General features: G+C 36.0%; 1 protein-coding gene across 24 annotated transcripts in view; it reads right to left on the bottom strand.

Annotated features, from left to right (window-relative positions):
* LOC129787244 (collagen alpha chain CG42342) overlaps positions 1 to 22,760 on the bottom strand; it is a 74,117-nt gene that overhangs the window by 25,670 nt on the left and 25,687 nt on the right. For 14 of the 24 annotated variants that reach the window (XM_055822657.1, XM_055822655.1, XM_055822664.1 and 11 more), the window contains exons 3-5: positions 5,561 to 5,631; positions 5,372 to 5,407; positions 4,951 to 4,977 (exon numbers count right to left, since the gene is read on the bottom strand). In XM_055822657.1, the coding sequence (XP_055678632.1) occupies positions 4,951 to 4,977; positions 5,372 to 5,407; positions 5,561 to 5,631 (134 nt within the window). The remainder of the gene's footprint in view (positions 1 to 4,950; positions 4,978 to 5,371; positions 5,408 to 5,560; positions 5,632 to 22,760) is intronic. The other 10 variants (XM_055822676.1, XM_055822660.1, XM_055822672.1 and 7 more) reach the window with 3 other exon arrangements.

The raw sequence follows: 22,760 nt of genomic DNA, 5'->3' as shown, positions 1-22,760 counted from the left end.
CATTAAAATTCCCACGAAAAATGCTAATTAACCTCGCAAATGCTACATAGAGAGTGCCAGAAGGTGTACAAATTTATAAAAAACATTCAAGGAATTTTCTCATCCCTTTTTTTGTGTGTTAGTCTATGAAAGTTAAAGGAGTGTGCTGTTAATGAGAGATATACAGAAGATTGGTGAAGAGGGTAAGAGAGTGTTTTTGGGAGAAGAATAGACATCGCCTGGAGGATTAAAAAGCAATAGCGGGTAGAAGCTCTGCGGGAAAGATGCATAAATTAGACGTGAGTGGTCCAAAAAAGAAAGTTTTTAATCGAAAATTGATAATAGAATTTTTATATTCTTTCTCCGTAACAAGACTTTCCTTCCGCCCCTAACAGATGGTGGTGACGAAGAATTTTCTCTTGGTAAGATAATGGGATTCTTATCCTTTTTTTGTGATGGAAAAATACAATGCATAAAATCAATGGGGTTGCTGATCCTTGGTTCGAAGTGCTTTTTTTTTGCAAATCAATCGGATTAATTGTGCTGCTGTGACGAAGAATGAGCATTGCTGGGGGAGGGCGGCTTGGCATTGAAATGCGGAAATTGAATTTGGACGAGGAAATTGCTCACACCAAGAAAATCATCAACATTTTCCAATAAATAGAAGCATTCCTTGTACTAAGGGGGTGTGGGTGGATGCTGATAAAGGGAAAGCGACAAGGCGACGATTGCCTATTAATTCAAATTAGCATGGAAATAAATAATTCCATTTCGGGGATCGATGTTCTCCCCTTTGATGAGGGAACATTTATCACTCGAAGCACCCATGTTGAGGGAATTTTCCGCAAATGAATCCCAAGGATGGGTTATTGGGAGTGTATGTGTGTGTGTGTCTTTTCCATATTATTGCGAAAACCAAATTAACCCCCCGTCGCAGATGCGGAAGACATTTCCGGGCCATAAGGGAAGCGCGTGGGTCTAGGGCGGGAAATGTATTTCGTGATTAGCCCGGATTTTCCTCCACAAAATTGGAAAATGATTTACAAATTCGGCACAATCAAATGGTCCCGGATATTCAATTTGTGCGCGGTAAAATGTGATTTTATTGAATTTTTCCATCAATTTCCTCCCCCTTCCGCGTTTTTTTTTCCAGGATTTGTTGATGCATCCTCGAGACATCGGATGGATTGTCTCTAGGGTAGATGCTGTGACGCTTTTCCCGAAATTATCACACACAATCGCTCAATCTTCATTTTCCCAACAAATACACCCTGATGGGTGGCACTTAAAAGTAATGGCACGGTCATTTATTTTAGTAACACCACAACCTAGAATTGTTAGTAAATTTACAGAACAACCCATGTAACATTTTGTGACCACCAGAGAGCTGATTTGGTCACACAACGTTCTGCCGACGTAACCTTTACGTCGCCTTGTTACCAACCGATATGGTAGCGGCTGCGACGTCGCTGTTACGAAACCTTTACGTCACAAAAATTACCATGAAAACATTTTTGTGCAAATTGTACAAAATTTTCACATTTCTAATGCAATTTTTCTTGTAAAAATCATAAAATGAGAAAATATGAATTACCAATACAAATTATCCTCAAAAATACTTCAATAATTTAGTTTTTTATCAAAATAGAACATTTGGTCATTTTTGCGACTAATTTGGTAATCTTGTGACGTCGTGAACAAATGGTAGGCATAACGTCGCAATATGGTCGCGCGCAACGTCGCCGTGACCACACTCACAATGACCTATTGTTACCTTGCAAAAACCGACTAAATATTTAATTATTTCATCAAATTACCTGCTAGATCTTCATTTTATAGAAGAGCAAAGACAATACAATGCATTGGTTGGCATAAAAATGATAAATTATGCTAAAAATAATGAAGCATACCCCATGGTAACATTTGTGACCAATTTGGTAATCTCGCGACCTCATGAATGCATGGTAACCGAATGGTCATATTGCGACGTAACCGCGACCACACTCGCAATGGAAGATTGTTACCTTCCCAAAATAGCCCAAATATTTAATTATTTAATCAAATTACTTGCTCTATCTTCATTTTATGGGAGAGCAAGGATATTTTAGTGGATTCGTGGGCGTAAATATAGCTAAAAATGCATAAAATCATAAGATGTATTCGTTGGTAATTTTCGCGACCAATTAGGTAATTTTGCGACGTCGCGTTATTACGTAGCGATTACCTCGCGGCAACGTCCCCAAAAATGTAAACAATGGGAAGCTTCACATAAATAGGGAATTTCCCAGCGAATTTTCTTCTAGCTGTGGACAAATATGAGGTAGCATAGAATCCAGAGTATCTGGATCAATGTTTCATGGCATTACATGGCATGCATTGCTGGAAATTAGCAAGAAAATAGATCAATTTCTTCTTCTGAAGACAGAAATTGAAAATCTTTGACATGAAATGTCACCGAGTTTTCTCATTGCACCCAGCAAAAGAACTTTCGCCGACATTGTCTGCGGAATTTCAGGACAATGTATTGGACAAATCTAATATTTATTATTAAAAAATTAAAAAATATATTTTTAATAGCTTCTTAAAGAAAAAAATACTTAAAAATCATTATAAGTGAAAAAAAAATATTAAAAAAAAAATAATTTGGCTCTAAACAAAAATAATAAATGAACTCGATTTTATTTCACAAAATTGTTTTACATTACAAAAAATATATAAAAAAAAATATAATAAAAATCCAGAAAAAATATTCTTAGATTATGGTGCATTTTAGTAGAATTTTTTTTAAATTTTCCGAATCTTTTACTGATAGTTTCAATTTTAAAATCATCTTTTCTAATATTCCATAAGACACGAAACGCTATTTAAAGGTGATTTATATGTTTTCAATCTGTGAGTGTACTTCTTTTCTATATTATTTATTCGCTATTTAAAGGTTTCACTTTTTTGAAATGTTAATTTTGTTTATTTAATACATTTTTTTAAAATATTAATATTAATTTTGTATTAATAGCTTAAGATAAGTTTGAAGAAATGTAGGTAATAAAAGCAAAAGTGACGGAAAGTTTGGTCAAATTATGATTAAAAGTCAAAATGACGGTAAAGAGATATTAAATGACGGTAATTTCCTTAAGAGTTAAGGCGTAACCAAATTTTGTTTTTAAATTATCATTGGAAATTGTCAAACACTCAAGAAAATCGTTCTCATTTCCCGGAAAAGCGCTGAGAAATACATGAATTTTCCCGTTTTATTGGTGTAAAACATTTTGATTTTTTTTTCTTAATTTCTAGCTTTTCTAGTAAATTCCTTTCTATGTGAAATGAAAGCACTTTGAAAGCTTAACATTATATATTTAATCCATTTTCCTGCGAAGAAAACTCGCGAGATTCCGGCAGTGAACTTTTCTTTCGCTTCCCATTTCTCCAATATTCCACGTAACCAATTTTTATTTTCATTATTTTGTAGCATTTTTAATTCTCCTTCATTTAATAAAGCATTCGCAGAAGAAATCCGCTGGGAAAACTCGCTATTAAATAATTTACCAAAGCTAAAAGTACATTTTTGCGTTAGAAAAAAAAGAATTCCTCTCCAAACATAAGTGGAAAAAATTGTCCATCCTTTGCCAAATATAATCACTTTTATCTGTGATTCTTTTGAAGAAAAGAATAGCACAGCTTCTGTGTACCACCAATTTTTGTTCAAAATAACCGACACGTTTACCAAATATAAGGTGAAATTCACCATTCAGACAGTCTTCTTTTGTTCAGATTTTTAAAGAAAAGTTAAGATTTTTTAAGAAAAGTTAAGATTTCTTAAGTCAGACTGAATTTTAGACTAAATGTAATATTTTTTGATGATTTTTAAGATTTTCGATGTCTTAAGACCACCAAGAGCATTTTTTTTTAAACTTAAGAAATAGAAAATTGAATTTACTTATCAATTTAAAACAAAGAAAATGCATTTTTGAGTGTACAAAGAAGATTGATTCTTTGAAGAAAGAATCACAGCTAAAATGTTACTTTTCAAGACAAATTCAAGTGTAGTAAGCTGTTTTTCTTTCATTTATATAACTTTTTCTCGATATTATTAAGCTGAAAATGGAGTAATGTTGGAAATGTCCAACAAAAGTCGTAGGATTTTGCGACGATGGAAGTTTATTTTTTTGGGTGTCATGGCGACGGCTTTTGGCGGCGGTTATTTTGGCGGGAATTCAAATATTTCAGTGCAAACTTTAACAAATTATTTCTTCATTTCTATAATATATTGAGCAATATTTTAAAGTTTTTCCACCTTAGAATATATAAATCTAATTTTAGAAAAATAAAAAAAAATTAATCAAGAAAATTCAATTTTTAATGGCAATAAAATAATTAAAAATTATCATTTTTTAATAAAGGAGCATTATTAAATGAATCTACATCATTTTTCACGACGGTAGTTAAATTGGCATATATTTTTTGGGTGTGATGACTTCCCAAAAAATGCATATAAAAATAAATAATATACGCGATGGTCGCCATGAAATTATTCCGTATGGATATTTGTTGTAATAACTCATGGCGCCATCACCATGGCATTGGTATAAATAAAGAAAAAGAAAGAGAAAATATAGAAATGTTGAATGTTCAAGAGAAAAACAGAGACAGACAGTGCGAAAAATTGCGACGTAACCGCAACGTAATGGCAACGTCATCGCTACTTGACGACGTAACAACGAGGTAGCCGCGACGTCGCGGTTACGTATGTGGTCACATGCCTGGTCGCAGCGACGAAACTGCGACCTTGTTGTTACGTCGCCATGACGTCGAAAAATTCCCCATTTACGTTGCCATTACGTCGCGGCGAGGTGCGATGTTACTTGTGGCGTGACGTTGCCGCGACCTGAAATTACGTCGCCGCGACCAAAAAATGTTACATGGGTAATCTACGCAGCGGATTTTAAACCAATTCCATTTGGGTTGTGGTCTTACCATGATTCCCTTTTGGCCTCTCTCGCCCTTTTGTTGTGGACGTAAATCGTTTTTCGAGGTTTTATTGTGAATGCGAATTTTCATTTGATGAGAGATTTTATTCAAATACGGATGAATGATGATGGAAAAGACGAGAACAGAAAAGGGGAAAAAATGAAAAAATAAATTCAAAATGCATGAAATAAAATAAATTGATAGATTGCAAATCAAATGATTGAAAAACTCCAAGTAAAAGTTGACATGAATTTTCACAAGAAATTATTCTCTAACCTGATAAAAATTAGGATTTTCTACTTCTTTTTGTATCAATTATGGTAAAAAAATTTATCAAAGTTTTCTTGTAAAAATTCATCTCACAATTTCGATAAAATAAAATTAAAATTTCTCTAATAAATAATTAAGATAACAAAAAGAAAAATACCGGAAAGCCATTTTTTCCGGGTGGACCCGCTGGACCCTGCAACATAAATTTTATTTTTTCTTTAAATAATAATTTTCAATTAAGGAACCAAATAAAAACCTTAGGGAATGTTTTGTAGTGAAACACCCTGTTTTTATTTAATTTTCAAACAACATGTTAGGTTTATGCTAAGTTTGTCGTGGTACTCACAGCTGGACCTATTTCACCGGGATCACCTTTCTTTCCCTTCTTTCCGCGTTTTCCGGGTGGACCTGGTGGACCTGCAAAAATAACAAAAAAAGAGAAATCAATGAGTTTAATTTTTGCGTGTTATAAAAAAAATTGCTGTATGGCTACTGATTGGAAAATTAATTATTTAATGTTCGTGTTTGTAATTAACAAATTTTATTGGTCGTAAAATTCAATTGGTATTGTAATGCATTTTTTTTTGAACTTTTATTTCCGACTGAAATTGCGTATTGGCCGTTTAAGGGGTTGTATTTTTATTGTTATAAAAAATATACGAGGTGGTGGAAAATGTGTGTGTGAGGGATGGGGTGGATGAAAATTAAATTCACTACGTTATATATGTGCCAAATGGTGGACGTGGATGGGATGGTATTTATTGGGATGAAATGGTGTACAGGAGTGAGAGAAGATTTCAGCTTGGATTGTATACAATAAACAATTGTAGGTTAGTGGCAACGTCTGTTCTCTATGATGCCCCTTTGTGCCCATTGTTCTTTTAATTTATTTTTTGCACAACCCCTCATGTGGGGGAGGGTGGTTAACCCGCAGGGGGTTTTGTGATACAATAAAAAGAAGGAAACACCCAAAAATGTCCCCAAAAAGTCGACATTTGCCATAAATTTCTGGATTGGCAAGAGTGGTGGTGGGAAGAAAGGAGTGAAATTTATTGGCAAATTGATCAGTTAATGTATTACGTGCGCCTTTGCTCAGCAATATTAGCCACTTACTCAATGTGTGTTGCGGAGACTTCCGCCTACATCCACCCCCCCTCCCTCCCTAGAATTTGATCCCAATATATACCCCACACAGTACGAGTAATCCATTTTTTTTGCGTGGTGTTGCAGAAAGCTCGAAAAATGATAGGAGTGTCGTAATCGTAAATCTATCTCCAAACGTGGACCATTCCCCCCCTCACCCTGAAAACAACTTATGCATACAAAATTATACATCGCCAAAACGATTAATGGTTTGGCACTCAGCCACTTTATATCCCCCATGTTGATGGTTAACAATATAAATGATGGGAGAGTGCGCTATTTTGGGATCTTTTTCGCGAAAATCCAAAAGCATTTTTCGTTCTACATCTCCTTTGTCTCTCACTGGATTCACGTTGTGCGAATGACAACGATTTTGGGATGTTACGATTTCACACACATTTCCATCGTGAAGCATGAAAATTACCCCCAGACGGTCTTCATTGGAATCATAAATGCAAAAGTAATCCTCTTTTCGGAGTAGTGAAAAATAAGACAAGCGAGCATCGCAGAGTTTAGCGCACCAAGACCATTTCGAGACATCTTGTTCTTCTCCGCTCGGCATGTTCTTATAATACAAAAAAATGGGGATTTAGTTGGAAACAAATCATCTCTATTAATAAACGCTACAAGAGAACAACATTTCTGCATACAAGAAAACTCTATCACGGTACATCAATGGGGAGAGACGGAAAGTTTGTACTCATGCACTCATAGAAAATCAAGATGATAGTTTAGTGCTTTAGTTTTAGCTTAAAGATTTTATAAATTCAGATTTTAGCTGTGTTTCTTTCAGACACAGCTTTTGTGTACCGAGCAAAATCGAAAGTCGTCAGATCGGGCTCAAACTTGGGATGAGCACGAATTAGGGTCCCCACATTCCAAAAAACGAATGCGCCAAAAAACGTCCGTCCGGCCGTGGTTTATGACTGAATTGCGAGAGAACGGTAATAGATAGAGACTTGCGGTAAACGGCAAAGTTTAAATATCGACTGGAAGACGTCCGATTATGAGGTCAAATCCACCCCCCCACCCCCCCGTCCGCCATTTTGAATAACCTCAAAATTTTGTTTTCGCTATATCTCAGTCGCTATTATAGCTAGAGGGCTGAAATTTTGATATGTTGTAGGGGCCATCAAAAGCTTTTCAACGATACCTCATTTTCGAAAATCGGTCAAGCCGTTTAGTCAATATGGCCGCCACAATTTTTCATCGAAAATCGACCATAACTCGAAAACGGCTTGACCGATTTTGATCAACCCGGGCTCAAATGAAAGATCTCAACAAACCCTACAACTCTCTAGAACATCCGAAGTTTCAAAAGTGACCGCTAGGGGGCCAAAAATCAAAAACAAAATTTTCGATGAGTTTTCGATGAATATCTCGAAAACGACGACATAAATTTTTTTCATTTTTTGATATGTTGTAGCTGACCATATTATCTAGCTTCATGCCAAAAATGAAGAAAATCTATGGATCCGTTCTCGAGATATAGCCTTCCAAAGTTGGCATGTCATATCTCGGGTTCTACAAATCCGATCTTGATCAACTCAAGCGCAAATGAAAGGTTTCGAGAAACCCTACAAATGTCTAGAACATTGCAACTTCGAGAAATGTCCGCAAGAGGCGCTAAAGTCAAAAACAAAGTTTTCGAAAATTTCGAACTCGAATTTTTCGAAAATGGCGACATAAATTTTTTTCATTTTTCGATATGTTATAGCTGACTTCAAGACCTTTCAAACAAAAAAATATTTATGAAAATCTATGGATCCGTTCTCGAGATATGGCCTTCCAAACATTTCTTGGGGGATGACTTTTCAACTTTTCCCGACTTTGCGCGTATTTAAATTAATTCGCGTTCTAGTTTGCTCTCACAAAATTGGTACACTGAAAGAAACACAGCTCTCGTAAGCTTGGTCAGCTTACCAGTACATTTTAAATACGGTGAAACGTCGCTGGACTTAACAGATAACCTACAAGGCTGATTTAAAAAGGGAAATTTGGTAATGGAAAATATTAGCTCAGTAAACAAATTTTGCAAATAATTGATGAAATATTGAGCTTAATATTAAGCTAATGTAGGTCCGCATAGTAGGTTAACTATTGATTAATCAGATTGACAAACAATAATTGGTCAATAGTTGATCAATCAGATTGATAGACAATTATAGCTCAATAAAAATCTGATTGATGGACAATAATTGATCAATAGTTGATCAGACACAAAAACTAGTAGTTCTTAAATAAAAGAAAGTGATAATAGGGGAGGGCGGGGCTAATAAAGTCACTTAAGGGTTTAGAAAAAGCTTAAAATATCATATTTCCTACCTAGATAGAACAAAATGATCTGAGAAAGAGTTATAGAGCAGTAAATTTCCTAAAGAAATGAGCTATACATTTCGCTTTATCTATTTGAGAAATATGATATTTTGAGCTTTTTCTGAACCCTTAAATGACTTTTTTAACCCCGCTCTCCCCTAATAGAAAAAAAATTAAAAAACAAAATTATGTTAATTTCAATATTGAGTCAATGAGGGTCTGCATAGATGATTAACAATTGAGTAATCAGAATTGAACTAAGATTGCTCAATAATTGACCAATAATTGATCAATAATAGATCATCAATTGACTGACTTAATTGATTTAAAAATTATTTATCAATCTGATTGATTCATCATGATTGAACATTTGTTGGTTCGATCATTTACTCAGAACACTCAGAATAAATATCTTGAATATTTTTTTAATGTTCCTTTCAATAATTTTCTATTACAATTTTTATCTGACAAAAATGTTATTTTAAGACCTCAAAACGACTTTTTTTTAAACACACAAACGAAGAATTAAAAGAATTCAAAAAATTTCACGTAGACTTATCATCAGTAGAATGAGAACAACAATGTAACAATCTTAAGCTCTTGGTTTATTCTCAAGAAATGAGAATTAAATACATACAAGTGGAAGCAATATAAAAGTAATAAACATATTTAAGAGACAGATTAATAATAACCCATTAAACTGATGTCTAAATTTGTCAAATAATTCACACTAATTTATTGCTCTCAAACTTAATCGCCAAGAGATTTACAATATTTCTCTCGACTTGATGTGAAATATTGGGTTTTAGGGAGTGCAACAGTGTGAAAATAAATGGGGTGTTAGTTTCCTGGCGCTTTTTTCTGAGTATATTCTTACCATATGAGTGATGTTGCATCTAAGAGCAACAAAACATGCACCAAGAACACGAGAATTCCGTGCTCATTTTAAATGTTTCCGAAACTTTCATTGCAAGGATATTGCAAGATGATTTGAGTACCGTGTTGAGTGACAAGAGCTCACACATCTGGCTCTCTTGTGTGCTATATAGCATACATATATCCTCCATATATGAATTTAAAAAGCCCCAAATGACAGAATTATAATTTCGATGAAACCCCCATTTTATGTTTATATTATTTATTAGTCAACAGCTGAACATGATATTTTTATTTGGCAAATTGGTCATTCAATTCAGGGGGTACAATACACCAATGTTCGAGGCAATAAACACTGCGCCATGTTCTTCATATGTGCCGCGTGTTTTTTTTGTCGGGATTTTTAACTCAAACCATAAATAAAAGAGAGATGATTTATTGCATTGACTCATTTCACCTGATCATGTATGTGAGATGTCATGTTTAATGCTGAAACATTAAATTCAAATGAGCCCCTAAATCAATTTATCATGCGCACTGATCCTCTCTGAAATTTCAAATTAATCAATTACAGTGGAGAAGCTCACTAAAAGCGTGGGGTTAATTCGATTTGCAGGTCATTTATCTCCTCCACCACTGTGTGGGCAAATGCACCATATATAGAGGAAAAAAAACAAACTCGTGGCTCACATTCCTTTAAGAAATGTCTTGCGAGAACAATGCATTATTTTTCTTAATGTGAAACACCATTACTGCCGGAGAATTAATTGCAAAGTGAAGGGATTTTTTTTTGCTTTGCGTTGGGGCGTGTTGAGGCAAAAAAATCAGAACAAATGGGGGGTGATGTGGAGGCTAGAAACCCATCATCCACTTTTTTTGCCACTGCGTCGGTTTAAGAAATGAGATGGGCGGTTACTCACAGCTTTAGGATTTTGGTACAAATGAGTTTCTCAACTCATACCCCCCTATTTCACGCTTACAAGTCTTTTGCTATCTCCGTTGGAAGGAAAAGTGTTTGGTACTTTTCACATTCCCCTCTCAATAAAACATTAAAAATTCTACTTAATGGCATTTATGACAGAGACGAATGGGAATTTTCTGTTTTTATTGGGATATCTCTCGTCGTTTTCTCTCAACCCTCCTGCCTCCACACGCGCGGAAAAGACGTTGATGCGCACCGTGCAACGTCTGGGAATTGCTCTCCCCGTAAGGATATTTCAAGGATAGTATCGAATTGAAACATCCCTCCCCTGTGCGAAGCATGGGTGCAATCAAAGAAATAATTTTCTCTTCCTCTGCCATTTGCTATCTGATGCAGTCTGTTTTAATTATTATTTAATTAAGGTGTGCGTTTGTACCCTTCATTGCGCTACAGATACTCGTATCTAACATTTATTTAATTACAGGGGAGCTATGTGTGGGGTAATAAAAAAGCAAAGGACAGGCGGGGGTAATTTATATTGAGTCTGGGCATCCTCCACCTCTCCCTCTCACCCCCATGTTCGGGGGCAGCACAAGAAAACTTTACTCAAGGGGTGGAAGGAGTAGACAAAGTCGGGGAGAAAATGCCTTTAGGGGGGATTTTCTGTGGTGCAGCACTCCATTGTAATTTCACTGCAGTAATCAACATAAATTTTGCATTAATGCTAAACATTTCAACCATAGAAATATTTAAAACATCTTACTCTCGCACATGAATTAACCCATCTCTTTGTTCTCAAACTACGCCATGGCTTTAATGAGCTCTGTTTTGTTCATTATATCCCGAACCACGTACAACTACCAGAAATAACTTCCTCCAAAGTACAGATAGGGGTGTGTAGGTGAATTTTAGAATGGAAATTGGGGATAAAGGAGAAAAATCACAAACTGAAAGAGCATAAAGAGATTTTCCAATGAACGTTTGAGAAATAATCCAATTTAAATTTTAACAATCAAGCTATACCACGTAAAGAAAATCTAAAAATAGAAATTTTCTACAAGAGAGGGACTTTAAAATATGTTTCATGAGATTAGGGGTAGTTAGATGTGTGAAAATAGAATATGCTTTTCTGAACTTTTACTCCAAAGCATGTGTGTGTGCCAAAGCTTGAGATTTTAGATTTAAGGTTCATCGATATGGGTATCAAGAAGCATTGTGCATTCCATGCATTCCAAAGCGTTTAGAAATTCATGAATTCCCCCCACACACACACACACCGGGTAGTGGTTTAATAAGCAACCAAAGAGAAGACTGTTGAGCACAACATTGTGACTTTTAGTGTCAGAAGAGGAAAGGAGTATGATAACAGCGGAGAAAGACTTGGAATCTTGACAACGTGAAAGCTCATTTTGTGGGTCATATGATGTGAATTTATACTCAAGTGTGTGACTTTTCCATCTCCATGTTAATGCAAAATGTATACTTATGGGTGGAGGGGGTGGGGGTGTGCAAAGAAAAGCATTGGGGTGTGTATATATGCATTTATATGCAGACATGGTGCTCTCATATGGAGCTTTTTGGTTCCTCTTTGGGGGTGCACACTGCATATGGGAAGTTCAAACATTCAAGTGCAATTGAGAAGCCATTGGGGGTGCTGCTCGAGATGAATAAATGTAGCACATAGTGAGAGCATAGAGTCAATGTCCTTACATAATTTATTGCTACTGAGGGTGAGCGACAAAAAAGACGATGGTTGGGCTTTTGCTATTTGCTTATGGAGTTGAGAGAGCAAACAAGCGAGATGGTGCCGCATATATAGTATTTGGGTATAGATACGAGAGGGTTCACCATCACTCTTTTGTTGCACGAGCCCCACAATCTGTCTAAGCAATTATCCTTCAACCCTCTCGAGTGTAGTGAATTACATGCCAACCCCTTGTGCACTTCCTACTCACTTAATTTTCCCATCTCTGTGCAAACACGTGGAATTGAACACACGAGAGAGCTTTCTGATTATTGTACGGGGAGTCACTATACATAATAAATTTATCATTTAAAATGCACCTCTCCACCGTTTGTTTATCTTACATTATCTCGCACAGACTTCCCTTTGATCTTCCTTCCACCCCAAACGAGAAGTCAACGGGCGTACCGGAAAGGAGTTTCATGTACACGGAAAAACTTGCAAGAAAAAAAGCTCAACCCATCTCAAGAAAATTTTATTCACCATTTATGAAATCCATAAAGTGCTTTTAACTATTAAGTGATTTTTTCCTCATCTATTCGATTCCGCAGCTAACAAAATGATATTTCCATATTTTATCTCATACAACCCTCCCACCAACCCCCAACTCACTTTTCTTTCGCACAGCTCTTCAGCGAAAATTTTCTCTATACATTTTCATAGATAAGTCCATCCACTTCCATGGGGAACAATCATCTAGCACATTCTTCACATTTCAAGTACTACAGACAAAAGAAGCATTTTGAGATCTCTTCTCTCAAACAACTCAAAAAATCGCATTAAGATTTTTTTGCACTCCTCGTGACGCTTTAAATATTCCATGAATAGTCACAGTCGAGTGAAATATATAAATTAAAGTGTATTTACACGAGAAGCTCCAGAATGAGGCATAGAGACGACAAAGGAGATAAAAAGAAAAAGGAATTGGAGAAATTTGTGATAAAATGCGATTGAGATGATTTGAGATATTTAGTGGGGAAATTGCAAATCCGGTAAAAGAGAATGAAAACTCATTGTGCTGATTTAATTGGAATTAAGGGGAAAATGAGAAAAATTTAATAAACATGCACTTTTTTGAATAAAGAAAATGCAGCGTGGGAAAGTTAAAAAATTTCTTGGGAATTAAGGAATTTTAATTAGTAATGGAGAAATTCTTTCGATTTTAGTAAAGAATAAGGCGGTTTTAAAGCTTCTTCAAAAAATTCTTTGCCTAGTAGAATTTTTTTTTCATAAAATTTGTTAAATTAATTTATTCCAATGACAAAATTAAATATAAAACCATCAGATCACATTATTTAAACTGATGAGTATGTGCTGTATTTATTTACACCCAGAGTTGTTGATGTGATGCACACTTCCCCACTAAATACACCACAAAACAACCCCATAGGCTCATTGTAAAACCACCCTGCTATTTTCCCTACCGTGCACGATTGAATGGCCATGAAAACTTTTCCAATGCGGAAAAAGTTTTTCTGCAAAACCTCCTCGAGAGTCTGCAATCATTAATTTAACTCGACAGAGTATAAGGTATAGGAAGATAGGTGAATGTGAGCTTATACATAGTTGTTAAAAAGTTACCCCCAAAGATACGTTTTAAGTTGGAAGTTGAATAGTTCAATGGAGCTTAGTTTACTCATTCTATATAAGTTGTTTTCGAAAAATTTGTATTGATAGCTGAGAATTTGTTTGATGATACAGTAAAGTCTCGGTAGATAAACATTTTATTTAAAAAGTGGGAATGGGATTTTTTTTAACTTCTAAGAAAAGAAATTTTTAACAAATTAATTGTTTTTTTTACAGAATATTTTGAAAAAATTTAAATAAGGAAATTTAAGAAATTATTTAATGAGTTAGAATAAAACATACATCATGTCGAGGCTCTACTGTTTCTGATAGAAAATGCACATCAATTGAACATTCAGCATTAATCCAAAGCATTCGTAGAATTTGTCTATCCTTTAAGCTCAAGCATTGAGCAGCATCGATATCAAATCATTTGTAATCCATCACAGGTGCTTCTCATCTGTTAAAGTCATATCTAGTAATAACTATTGAACTACAGAATCAGGAGAATTTTAATAAAACTTTAAGACTCTCTCACGAATCATGTTTAGAAAATCCTCATATTTAATTTTCTAAACAAAACCATTTGTGTAATCTACATTATAGCAAATAAATTTAGATAAAACTTTTTGGTAATTCCGGTGGAAATTCATGATAAAAGCAATGGCACTTTCAACATTGACTTGCGAATGTTTATTCAAATCCCTTGTTTATCTTTACGATATTGATTCAACATGGTGAGACTGTGCAAATGGGTTAGCTGTTACAATGGGATTTACTGGGGGGTGGTGGTGATACAGCTCCACACAAAACTCATAGGTTGGAATTTTTAATAAGTCCCCCCAGAGAGAGAGAGAGGGTGAATGTGTGAGGAGTCAGGTGATTAGCTCAGCATCACAGTCGTTGTGGAAATTCTCTCATCTCTCAATTGCGAATGGAAGGAGCACTATAATCCCATAGTGCTGTAGCTGGGTGTATAGGGAAAATTAAGGTATTATGGGGTTGTGTCTTTTGTACCCCAAACCCTCGCCCCCTACTCCCTCGTTCACATTGTGGGGATATGTGAATTGGTTTGCATACGAACATTACACAGACATTTCATCAAACAATTTAGAAATTCATATTTGTGTGTTTATACAGTGTGGCTGATCTATAGACATACACCCATTGTGGGTTGTACTATGGGCTTCTCCCATGTCTTTGGCACTCGAAAAGTAAATGTATTATGTTAGGAGATGGGTCTTAGGTATTATTAAACAATTCGTGCTTAAATATACAGTGTGAAAGTACACAATGGAGCATCAACTATAGTGGTTTGTTTCATCAGTCACTTCCGCTGAATTCCAAATGAGGATGCTCAGAATTAGTTCTAAACCATCAAATGATCTTCCCCTTTTTGACACTCACTTATATGCCACCGTCTGTGTACTCCACACAATCCCATAGCTCCCATCCACAAGAAACAATGCAAGAGGATCGTTTTATCCCCCCCCTCCATCCCCGTCAAAAGGGATGGTGAAGAGGATTCTTTTGTGGGAAACTAAACTATGTGGGTGTGGGCATTGTGCCGAAATTTTCCATCGTCAGTGATGAAAGTGCTGCGGGAAAATTTATCATTGCGCCCATAGTGGGAGATAAAATACGTGTAATTTATTTATTTTGGGTCACACACACAGCTTCTCCCAGCCCCGTCAACCACCCACCCCTGAGACGGAGTATGGAGAAGTTGTTGTGTTCTTCAAAACCAAAATGAAATGAATAATAAATCACGAGTGTGGTTAATGGACAAGTTTTGAGGAGAAACACCGCATACATATAGCTTAGAATTCCAGGGTCGTTCGCCATAGCTTCTGTGGATAGTAAATCATAGCATATGTGGCTGGGTATGAGCTTATACGTTCTTTGCCAAAAACGGAATGAGAGCGCACGGAGGAACCATTGTTAAGTACACATATGAACGTGATTCCCTGGTACTGGAATAATGGAATTCGAAAAGTAATTTCCGGCCCTTGGTGGCAACTTGTGAATTTTCGACTATAAATGGGTCATCTTTATTCCGTACAAACCAAACTCTCCTGACTCCCTTTCCTGCGTCTTCCCTTAAAGCTTGCACGTCATTATCGCAATCTGTGTGGCAAATATTGAATTTAGTGTCATCTTGCTGAATCCACAGGATATGAGGATGGATGATGAGAGAATAAATAAGTTTGGGAAAGCCATTTTGAGCTTTTTACTTCAGCTCATGCGATGCAAACTCATATCCTTAACTCCGGGATATCTTTGCAATTTTTGAAGGAATGTTACTCTAAATCTTCCGAATGTTTCTTCGAATTCAATTTGATTGAATATTGTATAGATTGTTAAATTGAATAAATCACAGAAATGAAATAACGAGGAATTTGTAATGAAATTTACGTTCATTAAAATTCTATAATGAAGTGGGGGTGGTATATATTTATAAACTTTTTTTCAAGAAAAAGAAGAATTGAAAATAATTTATTTGCTCGACTTTCTATAGAATTATCTTTTGTATGAAGCATAAAAAAATTAATAGAAAGTCAGATTTTGCTTGAATTTTCACAATTTCAATCTTTTTTTCATTGAGGGACTGCATATTCAGATTTGTTAGAATTCTAGGAATTTTTTTTCGTTCTTTTTCAATCAAGAATTTTGCAAAAAAAATGAATAAAGTCATCACACACCCTTACTTACTACGTGCTTAAATAACACCTCTTCTCTTTAATCTTCTCATAGCTTAATTTTATTGATCCAATGCATCTCCATTGACTTATAGGTACATCAATTCCCCACCAGTGATGCGCGTAATTTACGGCTGAGGTGAGGTCGTGCGAATAATAATGGGCTCCACCACGATGCACGAATCTCCATGGCATTCCATTGATTGAGGCTGGCTCCGTGGCCTCGGGGTATCTTGGCGTGTTTTGAGACCTTAAAGCCCGGTGGTCCGCGCGTCATTTACCATGGCGGATGAAGAAGCTGAGAGAGAGTCACAGCCTCAGGGCAGAATTTATTGAACTCACATCCCACCCGGACAGAACACTGTGCGTGATGCAGGGAGGCGAATAGCCGCCCTTCGTCGCTTATGTGGCTCTGTGAGTTTGCGGAGTTTTGCCCACAAATCCGAGAAGGTGTTGAAACCATTCTTCACTTGTGTGGTTGCATGGTGAAGCCCATGGGTTGATCAACAACGAGTCGTAAATTGCACTGACCAAATGAATTCCGCGTGGTGCCCCAAAATGTGGCACCACAGTCCATCCCTTAGCGCGCTGTTAGGGGTGCTGATGAAATTTGTTGGTGCGCAAAGCCCCGAGGGGTGCAATTACTGTGGCCATTGATATGCCAATTGGTCAAATGAATGGCCCCGAAGAGTTCCGGCCGCAGTAATCACCATGACGGGGATTAATCATAAATCCAAGTGGAATTTACTGCCGCAAGAGGAAGTCAATCGACCGGGGGTGCCTCGAGGATTCCACACAATAACGATTAATTTTCCCACCAACCCCCAAATAATTGAGCCACCCCCCTTTTATATTGCTAAATGTCGAAGGGTTTTATGGTTTTATATCCGGTACATGTGGTGAGATTTGGGGAATTTTGTTTGAAAACATTCGCAGTACTTTGTTTTACTCAATGCCGGGGATGAAGCTGCTATTATGTGATAGGGGTGGGTTTTTTTTTACTAAAAAGAATAGTTTTTGCTTGACGAGACTAAATTTTATTAAGATTGGAAGAATACTCAATGAATTTTAAATTATTAATTTGCTTTCATTTTCTTTTTCAGTTTAATTTAAATTAAAAACATGCACGACATCTATGGAGGAAATATTTTTGCTTGTGTCACCATCTAGTGAGTAAATATTATTCAGATAGAGAACATTGAAAAAGAAACAGTGTTGTGTGCAAGAATAACTTTTGTTTGCACGTAACTCCAAACACGGATCATTGAGTCTTCCAAAGGGGGTATGTTATGTGACAAACATTGGGGCAATTTCACTTGAGTGTGGGGCATCCTCTCCCTCTCGTGCCCTGGATGGTGTTTTCCCGCAATATCGAGTCAATGAGGATTTTCACGTTTCGCAGACTGTATCAATATAGCACCCAAAGCAATTTCCCAGCAAGTTTTCCACCATTTACAGTAGTGCATCCCATGGAGGTAAACACAAAGTTCCCACTTCGATACTCAATAATGCGGCAAGACGTCCACAAGGTAATGAAATCTTATTGTTTCTCCACTCCCGACTTTATGCGATTGGTAACTTCTTGCACAAAATGCTCTCCGTGAAAATTGCTTTTGGGAATGTGAGCAAAAATTTCCCATCTCACGGGAGGTGCTGCTTTATCCTTGGGGGCAATACGTGTGGATTTTTATAGCTCAATTCGCATCCCCCGCATTGTTTGTCAATATTATGCCCAATATTTGTCACAATTCCCATGTAGATTTGTCCCTCCACACCATATAGCCCCATAAAGACCATAAAATGCCGCGTGGGTTTTCCCACACACATTCCCCTCTACCGCCCCCGTGTGTTTTTATATCCATTGCACCCAATTGCTATTATTTTCACAGAATTTGACACACAAGTGCGCACACGGAGAAAATTGTTATATAACTTTTCGACACTCTCTCGAAGCAAAACTTTTCCAATTTGTCGGCAGTGTCACTTTTGGAAGCGTCCTCCGTGTGTTTTTCTTTGTGCACGCGTTCTACCTTATAGGTAGCAAATGTTCTATATATGGATACTACACCCACCTTCATCTGAAATTTCCCGAAATAACATGGGAGACAAAAAAGAAACAAGACAAGGAGCTCTTGGGGCTCTTGGTAAGTTGGAGATTTTCCACTTCTCCACCCACATAATTTTCCTCCGTGTGTTCTCTCTGTGCTAATGTCTGGAGCAGAGCTGGAGGAGATCCATAATGGATTTCTTATAGATTTTCGAATTAGGAATTATTCGAAAAATTTTTCAAGAATTTGATGTATTTTTTTAAATTTATGCTTTGCTGAAGGATAGCGGACAATGAGGCTGTTTATTTCTTTTGCACAAAAATATGCAACAGATGGCGTTTTTTTTTTAAATTCAGTTTTAATTAATTTCAAAGAATAAAATGTCTGTTTTCCTTTATATTATTCACATGAAGATGATTTTATTAAAGAACCATGGAAATAGAATGATCAAACAATAGAATTCCTCTCACTTGATATGAAAAGGTACAACTATCGCCATCTAGCGTTAATTTTAATAGCAATTAAAAGACTTACACCATTTGTTTTTTAACAAACCTCTTAAGAAATCTTCTTTATCCACAATCTTAATTCATTTTAACTCTGATCCCCATCCTTAAAGTGAAATCCCGCTTTATTATCACCCTGTACTCCATAATTTATGACAAGGTGTTTCAAATTCGATTGTGTAAACGACTCGGTAAGCTCTTGCACAACAATATTGAGGGTATAAATTTAATTTAACGACACTAATAATTACGTGTACAATATGTGTGTACACCATTTGTATGACCAAGACCATCTTGCTTGAATTCTTCCCAGATGGGATTTAGCAAAGAAAAATCGTCACTCTGTGCAAAAAAAAAATCACACTAATTTGCATTTCATAGATATACCCCCAGGTACAGGTAGCACTCCCCCCCAGAGAGGTGGGTGAGGATAAAATAGCTGACACATGAGTAAGTGCGCGTTTTCCCCCTAAATGAATAAATAATTTCCTGCTAGAGGGGGCAAAACCTAGGCGGACTATAAAACAGTGATTTGTTCCACCTCTTAAAAATGTGACTCTGCTGGGATAAATAGATGCCCCATGAGTTATTTATGTTTGGGAGAGAAGTTTGTTTGAAAATACACAGGTGAGAAATTTTTCAACAAATTTCTCCCAATTGCTTACAGAGTCGGGCGGCAGGGGAAGATGCGATGAATCGATATGGGGACGTTGTATGGGAGGATGGGGGGAGGTGAGTTTGAGAAAGAAATTTTCGAAAAGCAAAAGATTTTATCGGACACTTTTGTTCTTCCCAATAAGTATTTTGTAGCATAAAGTGTGGCTATTGAAGTGCTTTCGGAGGGCAATCGTGATTCCTCTCCATTTAGATGACAAAACACTGATAAAGTGGCTGCAGCGGCACACGACGGAGGCTCACGTAGAAATTTCTCAATTAAGGATGGCACAACCACAATATATAGGTACCTACATCGTCTCACAAGGCCCATCGTGTCTTGGATGCCAAAGAGAATCCTCCACATTCTGAATAACACAAGAGTCGTGTATAGATTTATGTGTTTTGCTGCTTCTCCTCCCCACCGGAATATTTTTCCTTCACTTTTGATATTTTAATTAAAATTCTTTTATCCACACAGCAAAAGATTAAACAAACATTGGATGAACATCGCATATGAACTTCTTTTTGTATTTTCTTCTCTGTACATTTCTCTATCAACAATCTATATTGGTTTATGATTCAATTTCATTAATCAAGTCAATCTTCCACAACGAATTGTTGTTGGTAAATATCATTTTGTATCTGGGAGTGACTGGTGGCTTACTTCTTGAAGTCAATGTGTTTCCAATTAGAGTTTCTTTTTTATTTAAAGATCTTTTTATTGTAATGATTTCTTGTAAGAAAGTTGTGCGTTTTCTTTAGTTATGTAACGTTGAAAAAAACATAAAAAATTATCAAGTTTCCTAACAAAGGGAATTATGTTTAATTTTATGATTTATGATTTTGTTAAATAAAGAGCAAAATATGTCATTCCTTCATTTTATAAACTACTAAGGAATTAAAAATGCATCAAACATCCTTAAAACTATTCATAAAAATAGATTAACGACCTTTTGTACTTCCTGTTCGTTTGAGAATCACGACATTTCCTTATATGAGCCATGAATTTATGGGTTTAAAAAATCTCTCATGAAAATCAACAGATTTGTACCTCATTCTTGAAAAGAAAAAAAATCTTCCCAGACAAAATTGAGCTACAAAAAATGTCGAAAAATCAGTCGAGCCACCAAAATTCCATCGTTTTTCATTTAGAAGTTTGTCGCTCCTCAGCACACGAATGTTCTATCGTATTTGAAAGAATGGGAGCAAAGTGAGAAAAATACCTTTTTATTTATAGTTTGTGGTGTAAATTTTCCTTCTCGTCACATTTCACTCAACTCTCAAATCCCCACAGCCACTCTCAGCTAGGATTGGTTAAGTCAATGAGACATCGCCAGGGCAATGTATGGGGAATCCCAATGCGAGGAATGATTTCTTGGCTGGTCGGAAAAATTTGTTACACACTTAATTAAGTGAAATGTTTTTTATTGACTCATAAGTTTATTAGTGTAGCACTATTTCCCTAACTCCCTCCCTAAGAAAAATTTATTCTCTCGTGTGGAAAAGTGACAAACAAGAGTATGGAAAAGATGAAGATTTAGCATCGCGAAGGGTTTGATCTGTCGCGATGGTTTTTTTTTTGGGGGACTCTGTAGCAAATGTGTCTCAATCCATTTCTTTTGGCGTCAACTTGTCAGATTTGCCTCATCTATCTTCCTGGAAATGTTGCAGCGCCAATGCAATGGCACACAACACATCCTAGGTCTTTGCATAAACCTATAACCCCCCCCCCCCCCAATCCCTCCTTTCATCCTCAAGACAAAATGAGGAATTTTATTTTTGAACAGAGTGATTATTCGTCGTATTTAATCTCTGTATAATATTCTCTTCCCCCCAAATATAAAATATCTAATGGGAGTCGAGGCGCCTCGAAAATGTGTGTCTCTCACATCCCAAGTTTATATTTTCAGACAATCATACAAAATTTGTCTTCTCCAGCAGTCACTTTTATCCACTCCTCTTTACTGCTCCACGTACATTTTACTTAAGTGGTTCTTGTACAATTTTAGATAAAATCTCTTCTGCCCCAAGAGCAATGAAAGAGATTCAGTGCAAGTTGGTTCGCTCACGAATGAAGCATGACATGATTACGTTAATTGAGGATGTATTTTGAAAAAAAAAAAAAGGATCTCACTGTGTCTTCTATTATTATGATTAAATGGAAAATAAACATAAGTAAATGCCCTTGTTGTTGTAAAACACTTGAATACCAACATTTTGCCTTTCAATTTTCAGTTTTTTTTTTAAATAAGAAGGGAAGAATTGTATAAGCGCTTCAAACTATCTACGGATAGTTGTTGAAATAGCAAAAAACGAATTTACATACTTATACATATAACAATTAACGAATTTAGAAATAATTAAAGCCTTAAGAATTTAATTAATTTAATGGATAACGGGGAATAAAAAAATCTTCTTGAGGGGAGGCTGTCAAGAATTTGAAATATTCTTGCAAAATTCCAGGAAAAGAACCTTTTTTTAAGATGATTTTTTTCTTAATTATTGATTTTGCAAGGAGGACCTAACTTATAGAACATTTTTAGAGAATTTGGGAGGAAGCAATAGGATTCAAAACGAGAACAAAATATTTATAAATTCATGAGTATATAGCGAACAAGAGAATTTTCAAGCTTAAAAAATAATCCTAAATCTTCTAAATTTAACAGTCTCTTTAACCCCTTAAACACATGATTAAATTCCAAGTGAATCCACGTTGAAAAAAAAGTTTTCGCGAATAAAAACAAACTTATTCTTCCTTTGCAAGATATATTAACGTCGTTGCATTGTGTGGTTTACGTATGGTGCAACCCACCTAATTAAACTTCCAAAATTCGTTTAAAGTCCAACACTTTCTTGACATTTAGTCTTACCATGTTTTCTTTTATTGGGAAAGTTTCTCCACAGCACGACATGATGCAAAGTTTTTCCACTTCTATTTTAGACTCTTGGACAATTTTTCATTTACTGTGTGTGACTGTTTTTCTTTACGGAACGATGGGTGGCGTCAAGGTGTTTCAGACACATTGTTTTTGTAAATAAATGGAGTAGACAGTTCTTGATATTTTTTGT

This window comes from Lutzomyia longipalpis, chromosome 1 (genome assembly GCF_024334085.1).
Source record: "Lutzomyia longipalpis isolate SR_M1_2022 chromosome 1, ASM2433408v1".
Lineage (NCBI taxonomy): Eukaryota > Metazoa > Arthropoda > Insecta > Diptera > Psychodidae > Lutzomyia > Lutzomyia longipalpis.
The sequence above is the reverse complement of the archived record's forward strand: the minus strand, read 5'-3'. Positions and strand labels throughout refer to the sequence as shown.